A 17,712-nucleotide genomic window follows, 5' to 3' on the forward strand; every position below is an offset into this window, starting at 1 on the left:
TGTGTGTGAATACACACACTGTAACGCAAGTGTTGTACACTTCTTTGTTATTGGATAACCGTTCTGCTGTTGGTGCTATGCCACATACGCCTCTGGTATTTCCCCAAGAAGACTCGTATTGGGGTTTATCTCAGCCATGGTTCAGAAGGAATTGGGAGAAAGGAACTTTGGCTTTACTCCCTGAAGTACATGAACCACGACATGGAGGAGAAAGGGATTGTTGCCCGTGATTGTTTACGGCGATTGGCTCCCGCCGGAGGCACCACCTCCGCGGGAAGCTGAGGCAGCCAGCGGGCAGCGGGGCACAATCATTGGCAACAATCCCTTTCTCCTCCATGTCGCGGTTCAGTCTACTTCAGATTGATGTGGAAGTGGAAGAACCAGAGACGTCAGGGAACCCGACGCGGTCGTTTGAGATTCATAATATCGCCTGGAGGCGCACACAGCTTTTTGCCGTTATAATATAGCCTATATTAGGCCTACATGATGATTATTTAGATTTAGTGCAAGGACTCCTGCCGGAGCACCCGGAGTGTTCTAGAATATTTACAGAACACGGCCAAAAGCTGCGCGCGCCTCCGGATGAATCCGAGCCAATGCATGCATCCACTGTAAACACTAGCGCATGGTACCGTGGCCGCAAGCTGCTCAGGGCCGCACCCGCCGTCCCCCACCCTCCACTTGGACCCGCATCTAAAAATCGGCACGTTTGTGGAAAACTCAGTGGTGGCTGAATTTCTTGAACGTCTTCAAATGCTGCATTAAGGGCCCACTAACACCTATATATAAGCATCCATAAAGTAGCATGCCATGGGACCATTAAGGGACTTGTTATTTATAGGGCTTAATTTTGTTAGGACCAGGTAATTTTTTCGACCAATCATATCGCTCGAAAAATGTATTTTCTTTAATTAAAGATATAATACAATGTTATTGAGATCTTGGGGGGTCAACGAGTTAAGGAACAGTCAGATTCTGAGAGCAGGTTTTCTTACAGCTCAACACCGCTGTCATTCGTCAGAGTTTTTCTTGAGAAATGTTGACTTTTGTGAAACCAAAGGTATACCGACACAGAGACCCAAACTGTCCGTAGCGGTGCAATATTGGTGAGTTTATCACCATTAAGTAGGCTACACTCCGATAAGACTATGTTCATGGATAGGGCAATCCGTAGAGGAAACTGGTCCTAACAACATAAGCCATATAAATAAACACTTTCACCGGTAGAATACTAATCAAAGGAACACATTCCAGCTTTCAATGCAAGTTTCAGTGCTTGACATATTGAGTTGAATATGATATCAAATGTAATGGCCGGTGTTTACTCCATCTTCAGGGTTTCTTCTGCCGACATCCTCTGCACCGCCCGCAAAATAAATTGGTTTAATAACAGAAAAGAGGGTGAACTATATCTTAGCCTGGTCCTACCAGACCATCGTACTTCATTTCATTTGTACAGAAGTGAAATGAAAATTGAGCGGAAGTAGGTAGGTGGGCGGTGCCAGGCTAGTTCTTCAGGTCCGTGTCTGCAATAAAGTATCAGGAGACACACGCAGGAATGTTTCAGGAAATGTAGTGCATTTCTCAACAATGGGCAAATATTTAAAATGCATTTTATTTTCCTTTTACAAGAAATAAAAGCAAACAGGAAATTAGATGTTGGGAAAGGGGGTGGGGAAAGCTGTATATAAAGATGCATCCTCTGGCTTCATCAAAAAATATTTACAGTTGAAAATAATATCCATACAAAACATGCCACATATAATAAAAATGATCATTTATTCATCGTCCCTAGAAGTCTCTGCTGTACAGATGCACACCTTTTTTTAAAAAGTTGTTTAGGTTTAAAAAACAAACAATTTGAGCAATCTTAAATTATAAGATACGCAGAGAATTTAAATTAAGAATTCAGAGAAGGTAAAAATCATTGAGCCTAAAATCCAGTGAGGGGCATTGTATTGAATGTCTTCCCTTCGAGTAGAAACATACCAAAATATATTTATATATATATATATCACTACCTCATGATCTACCACTTTAGAGAAGTACTCTGTTCATACTGAGAGTGCAATCCATTATCTGGTAAATACGGGATTAAATTTGAGTATAACATAACATACATTAGGCCAAGCAAACATTTCACGATATATATATATATATCTCAACACATTCACTTCTATAGGGAGGATCTGAAAAATGGAAAATAGAAAAAGCAAAAACACTAGAACAGTACTACCCTAAGGAACTTGAATTTTTCCATTCATAGATTATACTTATCCAATTGAGACCAACTAAGGGAAAAGTTTTGGTAATCAACAAGCAGTAGCATAAATAAAAACAAAACGAGAACATTACATAAATACACAAATGCTATGCACCATTGTACTGCTTTTATGCAAGTGATTTTACATCTAATCATCATGATTCTCCACGCGGATCCGTTAGCAAACAACGTCCTAATTACTTTGGCTTCTCATTCCAATTGACTGGAGAAAACCAAACTCGTCTTTGAAAGCTTAAAAATCACTAATAGAAAAAACAGGTAAATGCAAAAAACACTCTGGTTCATAAACATAAAGATATTAGTTTGCCATTTTACATATATTTATATACATACATCTTTATCTTCATGATAAAATGATATCCAGTGGTTGAAATTTACATCAATTTTTATTTCTCTACACTTGAATTTATTGATTAAAAATGTTTTGGATAAAGTTTGCTGTCCCCTACTGTGGGTTTCTCACACACACACACACACGCGCACACACACACACACACACAGACACACACACACTTGCATTTTTAATTCTGTGAGGTCTTAGGTTAAGGGGAAGAGGAAACCGCATAACATGGGATATCAGGAGTTTCAGCAAAGCTCCCTTACTTAAATATTTAATTTTGTCGTTCATTTTTACATCTTTTTTTTTTTTATACAAAGAACTGACAACAAATGCCCTTTTTAAAACGAGTCTTCCACTGCCAGCTGCCGACCTCAAGAAGACTCGACCACCACTAGAAAAAAAGCACAAAAGGAACGCAGACACACGCTCGGCCCCGGCAGAGAAGACTCTCTACAGTAAAGTTGTACAACAGTCCACGCTGTGGTAGAGAGAGCGAGGTGGGCCAGGTCTCAGGTGGAGGAGTGGAGAGGCTGTGGAATTACTGGAACACAACTAAAACATGAATGGAGCGGGACACAAGTGGAGGATCTGCGGGGGAAGCCACCAGCACGCATTTCCTTCATTTGGGGCGGGATGGGGGTTGTGTATGTGTGTATGTGTGTGTGTTGGTGTCTGTGTCTGTGTCTGTATGTGTGTGTGTAAGGTAAGACGGAGCATGACCCTGAAACTGAGGGGCCCACCCGCTTACACCCATAACTCCACGTGGAAGCAACTCATAGTAAGGTGGGTGTCATTGTGCTTTCACACCTCAAAGCCTGGATGTCCGATGCATAAATAGAAAGAGCAGGTTGTGGAAAAAAAAGAAGAAAAAAAATACAAATTCAAGATGAAAAGACAGGTCTATCTGGTAGCATATAGGACCCCTGAAAGCTTGCTTGATTGTGAACTTAATGCAATAATCTTATCAAAACGGTCATATAATTTCTCTGTATAAATAATTCATGGATAATATGTTGGCTCATTATTGTAAATAGTCATCATCAGCATAGAGTAGATAAGAGCAAACCGGCTGCTATAGTTTCCCTGCTTGTCCGAGAGGCCCTCCGACCCGCCCCTCCCCTCCCACAGTAGCAGTTAACAGTTTGTTTAGTTTTATACAAAGCAGTCACTTCCCAATAAAATGGATGAGGTAGACTGGGTCCAAACTAACCCACCGTTAGACTCCAAACGGGTCAATAGTATATCAATAGCATATCAACTTACATCTTATCCATCGATCGCATGCAGCTCTACAGAGAGCCACAACAGGATTGTCTAGCCAATATCCACGGTGTCTTCATTGATGTCTTGATGGGAAAAGTGTCTCATGTTTTATTCATTTCAATTATCCCAGGAGTTGGAAGGAGAGGGGAGGTGGTAAGGGGGAATAGGTCCGACTTAAAACATAAAAAAAACATTAGTTCATTCTTAGTACTTGAAGATGGCTTTTTGTCGTGTAACTTCCAGCAGTCTGACCGAGCTTCGCACTACTAGTATTGAGAGACAGAACAGTAGGGTCAGAGTCATTTGGTAAATATTGAGGATTTTCTTGCAGCGATTTTCAAGAGCTTATTGAGATTGAGCAGTAGAAAGGTGCAGGGTGGAGTCGGGAGGGGGGTTGTGGGTTGGGATCTGGGTTTGGCAGAGGAAGGGCTCGTCCTCCTAGTCCCAGCTGAGCGTCCCAGCATCAGGCTTGTGTTAGTGGAGGTGGTCGGTTGCTTCAACAGTTAATGCTTTCCAAACCTTTGGCTACGGGTGTCAACACTTGGGTACCACCATGTCTCTCACAACAGCTTATGCGCTGGCTATTCCAAGGCTTTGGCGCAGCAGTGTCCTGGCACCAATGAGAGTGCACTGCTCTCCCTCTATCTTCGTCTCGCTCCTCCCCCGTCAATTCATCCACTTTCGGCAATTCCAGGCTCCGCAATGGCAGGGGATCTTGTGCTGATCGTCTTCGAAGTCGAACTGATAGTCGTAGGTCAACTGAAACACAAGGAGGGGGACAAGTTAACACCCGCCGTCTGGACCCCACTGGACATGGTGGGGTGGGGGGCAGGTGGAGGTGGTCAGGCCTGCACGGCTACTTCGGGTGGTGGTTGTTATGTAGGTCTGTGGTCCATGCGTGCGTCTTTGTGTTGTAATAAGAGGGGGATTTTGGATCGACTTTCTGTCTTTAACTTAAAGCCTGATTCATTTGCAGTGTGTAACAGAACCACCTCAGTGTGTTAATATAGCGAGTTGAGGTCAGTCTGGCCCTCAGCAGACTGGTACTGATGAATGTATTCAGTGAACTGATGGACTGTACGTGGACAGAGGAGTAGAGTCAGTCACCTCTTCTCCTTTGGGGATCCGGCGACTGGAGATGATGATGATCTTGTCCTCTCGGTCAAAGGTCACAACCTCTGCCACGCAGTTGGGTGCACACGAGTGATTTGCGTAGCTGCAGAAAACAAAACAAGGGAAACACACGTCAAGAGTCCGATATGTATCCCGGTGTTTCATAATAGGACGCTCATCATTCTTTTATTTCAGAACCCGGGTCGTGATCGGGAATGAGCCACAAACTCTCTACCCGATGAGCCACTGGCTCATCAGACGTCCGTCCCTGTGGAGCTAGGGTTCCTCCCTCCAGCTCTCTCAGGCCCACTCACCGTGCCGGTCCGCCGGTCAGCGTGGCGTCGATCACTTGCTCGTTGTTGATGCGGAACATGTAGATGCCACGGTTCTGCAACACAAGTGGTGAGGGGATCAACGAGGGCAGCGCGAGACGCCGCTGCTGCCTGCCTGGAGGCTGGGGCGCCCGTACGGGTCCTCGGATTACAACTGAAGCAGTCAGAGGGCTGTGCATGACGTAGGCGTTTACATTGACCGTCAAACGGCAAATCAAGAAAAAATCATTGAGGGTAACAGTTAAATGTGGAAGGTCAAATAAAAAAAATAAAAAAGTACTTAGTTGTGTAGCATCTTATCTTAGCTATCTTTGTTGCATACGGGGAATGGTTTAACGGTTGTTAGTACTTGGCACTTGGTTCTATGAACATCCTTACTGTACCAACAGCGATACTTGTTTCTCTTTCTTCTGACGAATGTACGTAATGTACTTAATGTACTTAATGTATGCAAGTCGCTTTGGATAAAAGCGTTTGCTAAATTCCCTCCAAGTGTAAACAACAATGGAAGCCACGTCCCAGTGTAGAGGCACACACAGGGCCGGCGGGCGTGGGGGGGGGGGGGGGGTTACCTGCTCCTCGTAGATCTTCTCCCGCCGGTTGGCCACCTCGTTGCGGATCACCGTACCGATGTACTCGATGACCATGGTGTGCTTCTCCAGGTCCTTGGCGGCGTACAGCCCCAGGCCCTGGATGCGCGAGCGGGCCAGGTACACGTTGTTCTTCCACTCTGTCTTCAGCCGGCGGTACTGGGACGACTTGGAGTGGACGAACTGCTTGCTGTAGGGCGTGTTGGTCTCGCCCGTGAAGGTGCTCTGGTAGGCCTTGGACATGCTGGTGCTGTTGAGGGTGTGCGGCCTGCGGAGGAAACAGCCATGGTTGGGTGGGTTTCCCCCTGTGGATCGTTCATTATGGACTACGGCTCATAGGGCTCAGGAGGCAGAGCGGGGAGGCCGGGAACCAGAAGGGGTTGCTAGTTCAATTCCCGGCTCCTCCTAGCGGAGTGTCGAGGTGTCCCTGAGAAGGACACCTCACCAAGAGTGCTCCTGACCATCTGGCTGTCGCCCTGCGTGGTTGACTCAGCCGTCGGTCTGTGCATGAATGGGTGAATGTTATGCAATATTGGTTCGCGCTTTGGGGCGCTGTATAAATGCAGTCCAGTGATATGGTGGTGATGGGGGTGGGGGGGCTCACCTCTTGCAGTGGGTGGGGACCTTGGCTTCTGAGCGGGCGCTGCCACTCGGGTTGATCATGAGAGGGAGCTCCATGAGAGGGTGCCGGCCGTAGCGGAACTGGTAGTTCTGACAGTTCTCCACTCCGGGCAGCTGAGCACAAGGGTTCAAACATCATCAACTCCTCTGAGCCGATGCTTCATACCATGGCAAAGGGTTCTCCAGTGATCCCCCTACATGCAGCCAGCATCGGCACGGCACGAGCTGTGCCACTACTTCTACTACGCTGCAAACATCCATTTTTGTGAAAGAAACAAATGATGCCAAGGCACCTTAAATGCCAATTATTCCCAGACCTATGAAATCGGTTTCCCCCTGCTACATTGTCATTGGATAGATTGTAGATCTAAAGAAGAATTAAAAACAAGATACTGTAGGACGGTGGCATTAGCTCATGAATTGCTTGAGACTAAATGTAGGAATAAAGATAAGTATTGCAACAAGGGACTGGATAATGGAGAATACCTAGCATGTTTGATACCCCTACAGCAGCAACAGTATTATAAAACCTAGAACATGGGATGGCTACAAAGTGCAGACTGAAAACAGGTTGTGTGACAACAATAATACACAAGACAAAACGTATGCCATTAGTTATGCGATAATGCTTTAGTTGTATCAGTGTTTCCCCTATATGTATTCAGCAGGGGAGCACTGCCGCTGCTGTAGGATTGGCAGCGCCACTGCAACAAAAAATCAATAAATAATAGTTGCAAAACATAAAAGGTTTCTGCCAAGTTCGAGGCACATTTGCACACTGATCTGGCCTCAGCAGATACCTTGACTCTGTTGGTTGTTATGTCATATTTGGAAGCTCAAATTGTACATTTCTCCCCAAAAAATCTGAACAGAAGTAATCTTTTGATGGGTTATTTTTTACAAAAAAAAATCTAGGGGAATCACTGGGTGTATGAAACCATCGCTGTTGGTATTCATCAGCCCTTTGCATGCACACTTCAGCACTGTCGACACAGTGCAAGACACACACACACACACACACACACACACACACACACACACACACACACACACACACACACACACACACACACACACACACACACACACACACACACACACACACACACACACACACACGCTGGAAGACCATTGTAGGGCAACACTGTTCTCTGTCCATCAACACACAAGCGGATACCTCTATCCCAGGTGAGGTGGTTGAAGGAGGATTCTTACCGACTCAGTGATGCGCATGACAGCGTGGATGGTGAGGCCGTACATCTCCTCTCCCTTCACCCGGTCGGCGAACAGCTTCAGCATGGCCGACTCGTCCCGCAGCTTGGCCACCTGCTGAACCACTCGGTCCCAGATGCCTGCGAAGGAAAAGACAAATGTTACATTTTCCGAGTAATGTACATCGAGGTAACAACTTTATAAATCCCCCAGAGGGGAAATTCCCGGCAGCAGTGGAAAACACAGGAAAAAAATAGACGCCAAGGTAAATGCTAAAGTAAAGAAAAACCGAACAAACGGTATAAACACAGCATAAATTAGGGCTGGGCGATTAATCTAATTTTGATCGCGATTTTGATTTTAGCGGCAAACTATCACAAAATTAACATCTTCATGTTCTTCATGTTTTATAGAAAGGGCAGAACAGCTGGATTCATATCTGTATATCATTTTAAATTGGAACATTTTCTCTTTGACCATTTTGTGTATTTTTTTAAGGTGAAATTCAAAGTTCTCAGTTACAAACGTTTTTTGGGGAGAGACATGCTGAATAAATACATCATGTTTTCAAACTCAAAAATAATTGTTTGAATAATCGTGATCTCAATATGGACCAAAATAATCAAAATTATGATTTTTCCCATAATCCAGCAGCCCTAGCATAAATTATATAGTGGCCAAGTCCTTTCCAGTATATTAAAGTGTATAAATGCAAGTGGCCCGTGCACGGTGCGGCCCCGGGGTCCTACCCTCTGGCGTGGTGTCGCTGTAGTGCAGGTCCTCCATGCCGTGCTCCAGCACGCGCACCTCGAAGAAGGGCCGGCTGTCCTGCTCGTTGACGCGGCATCGGTAGCGGCAGCGCTTGTTGGGCACGCGCGTGCTCCAGTAGATGCGCGTGGCCTCGTAGCCCACGGGGAAGATGGCGGTGGGCGAGTGGAAGCTGGCCATCTGGGAGGGCAGCAGCTGGCCCACCGAGTGGAAGATGAGGCCGCCCACGCGGAACAGGTGGAAGCGGTCGCCGCGCTGCAGGATGCTGGCGATCTGCTTGACCTCGTCGCGCTCGATGTAGACGCGGCGGTACACCGAGAAGCTGCCCAGCTCCTCCTCGCTGGGGCCCTTCAGCTTGTGCTGCGTGCACAGCATGGTCTTGTCCTTGAAGAACATGCAGCGGGCGCGCGCGGCGCAGGCGAAGTGGTAGACGTTGGGGCAGCGCAGCCGGTTGCAGCTGCTGGTGGCGCCCGTCTTCTGGCAGTAGGCGCAGAGCGTGCGCAGGCCCCGGCGCAGCGCCACCTCCACGTTGATGAGGGCGCCGCCCTGCGTCTCGTACACCTCCGTGGACCACAGCGCGCAGTTGAGGTGCACCCAGAGGTCCACGTCGATGTTGAGGAGGCGCGCCGGGCCGTCGGTGGCGCCGTCGCCCTCCTCGTGGCAGAAGCAGCACTTGCGCTTGTCCCGCGGCAGCCGGTCGGGCCGCAGCGCCACGCGCAGCCGCTCCATGAGCTCCGACACCTCGCGGTGGTTCTCCTTCTTGGAGCCGCCCTTGCGGATGGTGATGACGAGCTGGAGCCGCTTCCAGCGCACGCCCTTCCACTTCTTGGGCCGCGGCTGCACCGCCGCCTCGTCCGGGGAGTAGGGCCGCCGCTGCTGCTGCTTGGCCGGCGGCTTGGCCGGCTCCACCTCCATGGCGTGCTCGGGCGAGATGCCGGGGGTCTGGGCGGGCTCGTCGGGGCCGGTGGGCTCCTCTTTAGGGACCGGGGGGTCTACCCTGGGAGTGGCGGGGTCGGGGGCCGGGGGGTCAGCAGGGTCAGCGGGGGCGTCGCCGGCGGACGAAGCCTCGGCGGCCTCAGGACCCTCAGACTCAGGCCTCTCAGCTGAGTCGGCGGGCGGGGCCACGGCCTCCGGCTCCGGCTCCGTCTTGATGTGAACCGCCGCGAGGGGGACGGAGGGCGGCTTGGTGTCCGCCGTCGCCTCCTCTTCCTCCTCCGGTACGGGGGCGGGCTCCGACGGGGGCGGGGGAGGCGAGGGGGAAGGGGGCGGGGACTCCTCCACCGGGATGACGGGCAGGTGGCGCACGTCCAGGTCGTTGACGTTGGTGGTGTAGCAGTGCTGCGCTGGTTTGTCCTGCTGCTGAGAGAACTCCTGTGGCACACACACCACACACACACACACACACACACACACACACACACACACACACACACACACCACAACCACACACACACCACACACACACCACACACACACACACACCACACACACCACACACACACAACACCACACACACACAAGAGGTCAGACTGGAGCTCGGCAGAACATCAGGGGACGGCCTCGGACCTACACAGTGAACCGATGGCTGGGGCTGACCTGCTTGATGAGGGCGAGGACGTCCACCTGCTTCTTGAGCGTGCACCCTGGCAGCGTCACGTCAAACTGCCTCAGCCAGTCGTCCTGGCTCACCGAGGGCCCGTCGTGTGTACCGCCGTCGCCTAAAGGAACACAACAAGGGCACACTTAATAGGGCGATGAACGGACTTTGGACGCACCAGTTGTAAGTCAGTTGTAAGGGGTGCGGGACACGGGAGCTCTGTGTACCTGGCTGTTCAGGGGCATTACCTGGCCCGGCGGCTCCAGGTGTTCCCGGGGTCGGAGGGAAGGTCACCTCGTAGGACCCGGGCATCCTGATGTGAAGCAGCTGGGCCATGGCCACCATCATGTGGTTCAGGTTCTACAACACAAGAGCGGCGGTGGTCAGATTCAATCGATGTCTGTGTGGAGAATGTGCTGAGTGGGCCGGGGGGGGGTGGGGGGGGCCTACCTTGGCTGCGGCGGAGGACAGCATGAAAGTGACGGAGACCTCGTTGTTTTTGGAGCTGTCCCAGTTGTTTGACGTGGAAACGGCCTTGCTGTCGGTGGCCTCGAATGGCTTGATCTCAGGGAAAACTATGAAGAAACATGGAAGAGGTATGACAGTCAACTCACCGGCGCTTTGATCCCAGGCTTCACTTCTGCCTCAGGATTAATCTAATGCCTTTTAACCCATCGACATGCAACTAAAACAAATGACTCGTGTGACTGAATGTAGGACTAACAATAAACACTAACAATGGACACCCTGGCCCCACCACGGTTTCAAGCTGTATCAGGACCAATTATACTTTATTGGGAGAACCGTGACCATTTTGGGAAGACATACAATTCCATTACAGATCAGATCTAGGGGCTATATCTTGATAGAGTTGCGTGGAATCGATGCGGGGCCCGTACCTGGGATAGCGCTGCGCGGGATGAGGGGGATGATGGGGGATATGGCCCGCTCCGTCTCCTCCTCTTTGGGCTCCCGGAGACAGGGGAAGCGGGCCATGGCGTCGCCCAGGGCGCTCTCCGGGGACGAGGCCTGGACGATGCTCTCCGAGGCGTCTTCATCGTCACTCTCCATCCTGAGGGGGGAGACACCACAGGCGTTATACGGGGGGGTCCGGGCACCGGCGAGGGGCCAGGGGGGCGCCAGCGAGGTGCTGAGCAGGCGCTTTTTACAGTTCAACCACCAAGAAGTCTGAAGGCTGGTCATGTGCATCCCACTGTAGCTTCTCTGGAGAAGTCCCACAACCAGGCCTGGGACGCATGAATGTCTGTTTTATAAACAACTTCTATCAAAATAATAATTTGTTGTTCATACTAAGACTTTAGATTGCTAATCTAAAGTCTGATGGTAGATTCATATTTGTTTCAACCGATCATGTAACTGGAGGCAGATCTCTAGTAACCAGTAGAACAGTTCCTTCAAATCACTCTTCGAAAGGTTTTAAATCAACACTGTGTAGACTGGCCGATACAAGTATTAGCATCCCTCTCTAAAAGCATAGCGTCCATTCAAAAAAGGATGGCTCTTCTGTGATATATTTCCTTAATGAAACTGAAAGACTAGGTATGATTCTTAGTTTTGGGTTCGCTGCCCGGACACTGCGGCGGCGCTGTGCTATAACACAGCAGGACTGCTGCGTCCCAGAGGGCCCTGAAGGGGAGGGCGTGGTCCTGAGAGGGACACAAGCTTCACCAACCTGATGTCCTCGTTCTGGTTGTGCGGTGGAGTTGGGAGAGCAGCCAGGATGTCCACGCTCTTCACCTCTTGACTGACGGGATCTACCGAGACACATTGTGTATGATGTCAATGACACTGGAACGACAGCGACACGTTGTACATGGTTCTAAAACAAGAAGGTGGACGTCATGTGCATTGGCCAAGACGATCATACCCATAGTGTCTTCGGTGGTCTCGGCCTGCTTCCGAGTGTCGGCCAGCTCCTCCCCCGCAGTGACCCCGTTGGGCAGCTTATGCTGCACCGATGGTGGGGGCGTCGGGGGGAGGGAGGACGGGGGCGTGGGGGGGTTGCTGAGGTTACTCTGTAAAAAGAGACAGAAACATTTATCAGAGGATCTTCCAGTGCCATTATGCTGACGGTAGACTTACGATACATCTGGTGGACGACGGTACGTCTCTCACATAGTCCGGGGTCTCTTGTGAACTACAATGTCTCTGAGGTACACGATTGACCCTGTAGGACACCAATGTCACCGTCGCAAATGATTTGCGACGGTGTCTGTGTACTGTGGTGCCTCTGGTGTACTATGGTGTGCTACGGTGTACTACGGTGTCTGTGTGCTACTCTGTCTCCTGTGTGCTACGGTTTTACCTTGGTGAGCAGCTGTGAGTAGTAGTCGGGGATGTTGTCCAACACTGCGTTTCCAAAAGAGCCTTTGAGGGGTGCTTTGCCATTGGCCGAGCTGCTGCCGAAGGGCGCGAACAGGTCAAGGCTGGCGGTAATGGAGGGCTCCATGAGAGGCAGCAGAGAGAGGCCCTGAAGGGGGACGATCGTTAGTCAATCAGTTAAACACAGGCCAATAAAGTGAGCCGTTTAAAGAAGGCCATTTCCACCACTCCACGCACCTGTTTCAGTTGTTTCATCAGGGCCTCAGCACTCTTTCCAACATCCTCTTTCTTGTTCTTCTTCCGAGGGTTGGGCCCTCGCTCCCCGCCCGGCTTATTGGTACGTTTGGCCTTGGCCAGAGGAGTCTTTTTAGTGATGGACTGCAGGTCCTGGAACATACAAAAGAAACATCATCATTATTATTCAACTCTCCCTACCCACAAGATACGAGTGGAGACGACCCCCCTGCAGGTTGTGGTGCTGAGCTCACCTCCATGTTGCGCGGGGTTCCCTGTAGCTTCTGCTCCAGCATGGCCAGCTTGCTGTTGATGTGGCCGTTGATCTCGTTGTGGATCCCCTCGGAGGGCCTCTGGGCCGCCAAGTGGTTCTTGGTCCTCAGGAGCTTCTGGAGTAGCTGCTGTCCCGTTTCCGATCGGCCCAGCGTGCCCGGGTCCCCGCCCATGTTCTCTGCGTTGATGAAGCCAGAAGGGTGGCCGCAGTTCATGAGCTCCAGAGGGGCCTCCCTCTTTATCGCCCCGGGGTGGGCGCCCGCCGGTGAGCCGCTGTCACACTGCATCTCCCCGGGCTCCTGCTTGATGTTCTGGAGAGTCATCCGGCACAGGGCCCCCTCCCTGGCGCCGGGCTGAGGGCCGTGGCCCGCCGAGGCCTTTGGCGGGAGATGCTGCTGGAGACGCTCCTCCTGCTGCGGCCCGTTGAGGGGCACCGAGGGGGTCTGGGACGTGTCATTAGCGGAGGAGTGCGGCTCTGCCTTCAGCCCTGGGTAGTGATGGGGGCTCTTGGCGCCGGGGGACCGGAGCGGGGACGCCCTGACCTGGCTGTAAGGACTCCCTCTGCCGGCGCCGCCCTCGGCTTGCGACGGGGAAGGAACGTGGGTGGAGTGCGGTGTCCCGGGGGTGGCGGGGCTGCTGTCCATCCTCGTGAAGGAGGGTCCTCTTGGAGACCCCGCTTGGGACGGGGAACCCGGCATTCGGCCCGCCGCCGCGACCATGTGCGCTTGCTGCTGTTGATGGTTGGGTGTGGGCGGACACATCCCCAGCGCCTGAGCCATGGCGTGGCGCTGGGGGTCCCCAGGGGAGCTGGGGAGGGATTGGTGCGGAGACATGGGCCTCACCATACGACTGGGGTCCATCGGCAACCGCACCATCGGCATCTGACCCCGGCTCATCTGCTGCATCATCTGCCCCACTTGCTGCGGCGGCTGCCCCGGGACCATCATCCCCTGCAGGATCTGAGAGGGCATCCCGGGCTGCTGTCCCAACACACCCGGCTGGGGAGGACCCACCGCTCCGGGTTTACCCACAGCAGCAAACTGCATCGGCTGTCCGTCGGGACCCGCCATCCGCTGGTCCCCCTGGTGGAGCTGGCCCGGCGCCATCTGAGGCCTCATCTGACCCGGCTGGCCCTGGGCCATGGACATCCTCATCATCTGGCCCTGCTGCTGCTGCTGCTGCTGCTGGCGCTGGGCGATCATGGCGTGGATGTGTTGGATCTGCTGGTTCGGGGGGAGGTTGCGGAGCTGGGGATTCTGAGCGATGATGGCCTGGATGTTGATGTTGGGCATGCGGATCTGTCCCGGGGGCGCGCCCGGCCTCTGGACCATCATGCCCGGCTGCTGTGCCCTCATCATGCCCATCATGGCCTGTTGCTTCTGCTGCTGCGCCATGAGGGCCTGCTGCTGGGGGGGATGACCCATCAGGGCCGGCTGCGGCTGCATCGGACCCGGGTTCTGGCCCATGACATTCTGGACCGGGCCAATTCCGTCATGCTGCAGGGGGCCGGGATCTTGGGACTGCTGCGGGACATTCTGAACCGCATGTTGTTGCTGCTGCTGCTGCTGTGAAGTTGAGACATCCATCTGCTGCCGCTCCTGCTTGATGTTGACCAGAGCAGACTGGGGTGGACCATGAGGAGCCATGCCGGCGGGTTGGTTCTGAAGTGTGTAAGATGGATTTTGCTGCTGCTGTTGTTGTTGCTGCTGTGCCAATTCCATATGTTGCTCCCCTGTAGATCCTGTTGAACCATTGGACTGGCAGCCGGAGGCCCACTCTGCTGTAATGTGGTTCTGGGAGCTGGGGTGAGCATTGCTCTTTCTTTAAGGCCTGGGTTCTGTGGGTCTGGTTGGAAGGCCTGCTGCAGACCCTCTGTACCGCCCTGTTGCTGGGGAGTGATGCTCCCTGCAGAAGGGGAGGAGCACATTTGCGGCGTTGAAGGTTGGGAGGTCCTCTGATCTTGGTTGGGTTGATTGATGAGGCCTTGGGACTGCTGTCGGTGTGCCATCTGTTGCTGCTGCTGCATCTGCTGCTGAGATATCATTCGCTGGGCTAAGATGTTTTGCTGTTGCAGAGTAAGCTGGGCCTGTGGACCCCTGATGCCAGGGTGACCGGGAGCCACAACCATTCCTTGCGGACCCATCATTAACTGAGGTCTCTGCTGCTGCTGAGATGGGCCGTCGGGCTGAGTCACCATGATCCCAGGCTGAGCTGACATCATGCCCGGAGGCTGATTCATGGGCACCATGTTCGGCGGCAGCTGGGGGACTGGCTGGCCCCCAACCATTCCCTGGGGAACTGGCACCATGCCCTGCTGGTTGGCCTGGTCCACTGGCATCCCTTGTTGAATGTTTGGCTGCTGTTGAGCCATGAGCTGGTTCCCCATGATCCCAGGTTGTGCCTGTGGCATCATGCCGGGCTGCTGCCCTGGATGGGGCATGGCCCCGGGCTGTGGGCCTGGGTGTGCCATTGGGTGCTGGCCCATCATCGCCTGTTGCTGCTGGAGCTTGGCCAGCTGCATGCGATGTTGCAGCTGTCTTTCTTGGAGGAGCCGAGGGTCGGCGCCCTGCATCCCGGGCCCCTGGGGGAAATAGCCCGCGGGGGCGCCCGGAGGACCCGGGGGCCGGGGACCAAGGACCCCGGGGTTCTGGGGGGGAGCCCCGGCCATGAAGGGCGGCCCCTGGGGCATCATGCCAGGCGGCTGGCCCATCATCATCTGGCCAGGCATCTTGGAGAGCATGTGAGGAGGGGCCAGTGCAGAGGGGCCGGGCTTCAATAAGCCAGAGCCCTGCTGGTGCTGCTGCTGTTTGCTTTTGTACTCGGCGATGAGGTTAGTGTGCTCCTTCTGCTGCTTGCGGACCTGGAAGACATTGTTTTGGATAAATTGTATTTAAAAAGTGATATTTTTCGAGACAATCAAACCTTCCCGAATATACATTTATTATAAAGGACTACTGCTGATACAGTAGTTGGTTTGAATGTGCACATGGGCCACTGGCTGAAAGGTCAAGTGTTTCACCCACTCCCAACTCTTAATACCTGGTCCAGCTGCTTCTGGATCTTGCTCTGTTCTTCGGTCACCAGTTTGAGTTTCTCTGCGTCGGTCTCGGCAAACTCCCTCCCGGCCTTCTTGGCCGTGCGCTGCTTGGCGCAGAGGGCCTTGCGGGACTTCCGGTGAGCGCCGATCTGTTCTTCTAAGAACTTCAACTGCATCTGGAGCAGCTGCTGGGTGTGGATGAGCCACTCCTCGTACTGCTGCTGCTCGGCGTCATCTGGAACGGGCCACAGCGTTAACATGACACGATCGGATGTCTCCGTCAGGGTGCCCATTCAGAACGTGGTGGGGAGAGGAGACCAACTTAACCTGTTATTCCTTGAGTACTGCGGGGGATTGGGTCTTGTCTGGAGAGGCGTACTGGTTTCTCCTTCCTAGAAAACACAATGCATATATATTAGAATACATCCAACACAAAACGAACCATTCCTTTTTTATGCTATTTGATGCTTACCTTGGATGATCCCGGGACAGCCTGCCCAAGTTGATCGGCTCCTGGGGCAGAGGCCAACCTCTGGGCCAGCAGAGACACTTGTTGTCTAAGGAGAAACCAAAACCAAAAAGATATCTATGATTAGATGAAGACAGGGCTTAAGATCTGCATTCTACCACCTGAAGAACATCGCACGACTCCGACCCCTCAATCCCAGTCTCAGCTACCGAAGCCCTGATCCACTGCTTCAGTTCTACCCGACTGGACTACTGCGACGCCATACTCACCGGTCTCCTCCTCTAACCCGGGACAGCTGCGTATGGGCAGAACCCAGCTGCCAGGTCTACTGGCATTAGGCCCTGCAGCACATCACCCCACCCCGATGCAGCTCCACTGGTTACCAGTCAAGTTCTGCATTCAATTCAAAGTCCCTTCACGCTCTGGCCCCCCGTTACCTCTCTGACCTCCCCCACGCCTACACCCCCACCCCCCCGCGTCCATCACGGGGTGTAGCCTGTGCCCTGACGATGACAGGGCTGCAATAACCCCCACGAGACGAGGCCCTTGGGGGTAGGCCGGGTGCGTGTCCGCCCCCACTCTGTGGAACCAGCTCTCCCCCCACATCCGCACAGCGGATGTGGGGTGTCCTTTTCTCAGAGAAAAGGTGTCCTTTTCTCTGAGGCCTATGGCCTCTGACTCACGACCCCACCCAGCGCCTTGCGCATTTTGCACTCTCACTCACTTGCCTACACATACACCCTCACCTCCCACTCTTGTGAAACGACCTCGAGTATCCTGGAAGGCGCTATATAAAATCTAACTTTTTTATTTTTATTATTATTATTTTTATTATTATTAAGCATTTCAGCAGGATCGTTAGGAGATGCCTTTCTACCACCTTGCTGGCAATCATTGCCAGCGATCATTCCCGCATTAACATTTTATGATTCAAAGCTGTGAAATCTAATTTTAAATCTAATCTTACACTTTCAAAAGACAAGCTTATTTTAAGAAGAAACAATTCAACACATAAAGTACCTGTTGATCCCAGGTGGGACACCGAGTGGATCTTGTGCCAACACTCTCTTGATGCCCTTTAGCGCCACCATCTTGGCTTTTGCAATGGGATCCATGTTGTCATCTGAAGCAAATGTATCCAAATCTACGGGGTCAAACAGAAAGCATGGTAAGAAAATACATAAATATAGGTCATATAATAAAATGGCTCGGATGCCAATATAATAAAATGTGTTA

General features: G+C 52.1%; 1 protein-coding gene across 1 annotated transcript in view; it reads right to left on the reverse strand.

The window, feature by feature from the left end:
- Nucleotides 1–858: 858 nt before the first annotated feature.
- kmt2d (lysine (K)-specific methyltransferase 2D) overlaps nucleotides 859–17,712 on the reverse strand; it is a 34,858-nt gene continuing 18,004 nt past the window's right edge. Inside the window, 21 exon segments of the mRNA XM_056586921.1 lie at nucleotides 859–4,646; nucleotides 4,995–5,103; nucleotides 5,315–5,388; nucleotides 5,905–6,190; nucleotides 6,527–6,657; nucleotides 7,759–7,895; nucleotides 8,505–9,894; nucleotides 10,120–10,241; nucleotides 10,348–10,480; nucleotides 10,571–10,695; nucleotides 11,020–11,192; nucleotides 11,814–11,895; nucleotides 12,009–12,156; nucleotides 12,447–12,611; nucleotides 12,701–12,850; nucleotides 12,952–14,678; nucleotides 14,681–15,830; nucleotides 16,010–16,242; nucleotides 16,330–16,399; nucleotides 16,480–16,564; nucleotides 17,497–17,620. Coding sequence (XP_056442896.1) covers nucleotides 4,554–4,646; nucleotides 4,995–5,103; nucleotides 5,315–5,388; nucleotides 5,905–6,190; nucleotides 6,527–6,657; nucleotides 7,759–7,895; nucleotides 8,505–9,894; nucleotides 10,120–10,241; nucleotides 10,348–10,480; nucleotides 10,571–10,695; nucleotides 11,020–11,192; nucleotides 11,814–11,895; nucleotides 12,009–12,156; nucleotides 12,447–12,611; nucleotides 12,701–12,850; nucleotides 12,952–14,678; nucleotides 14,681–15,830; nucleotides 16,010–16,242; nucleotides 16,330–16,399; nucleotides 16,480–16,564; nucleotides 17,497–17,620 — 6,707 coding nt within the window. The 3' untranslated portion in view covers nucleotides 859–4,553.

This window comes from Gadus chalcogrammus, chromosome 1, assembly GCF_026213295.1.
Source record: "Gadus chalcogrammus isolate NIFS_2021 chromosome 1, NIFS_Gcha_1.0, whole genome shotgun sequence".
NCBI lineage: Eukaryota > Metazoa > Chordata > Actinopteri > Gadiformes > Gadidae > Gadus > Gadus chalcogrammus.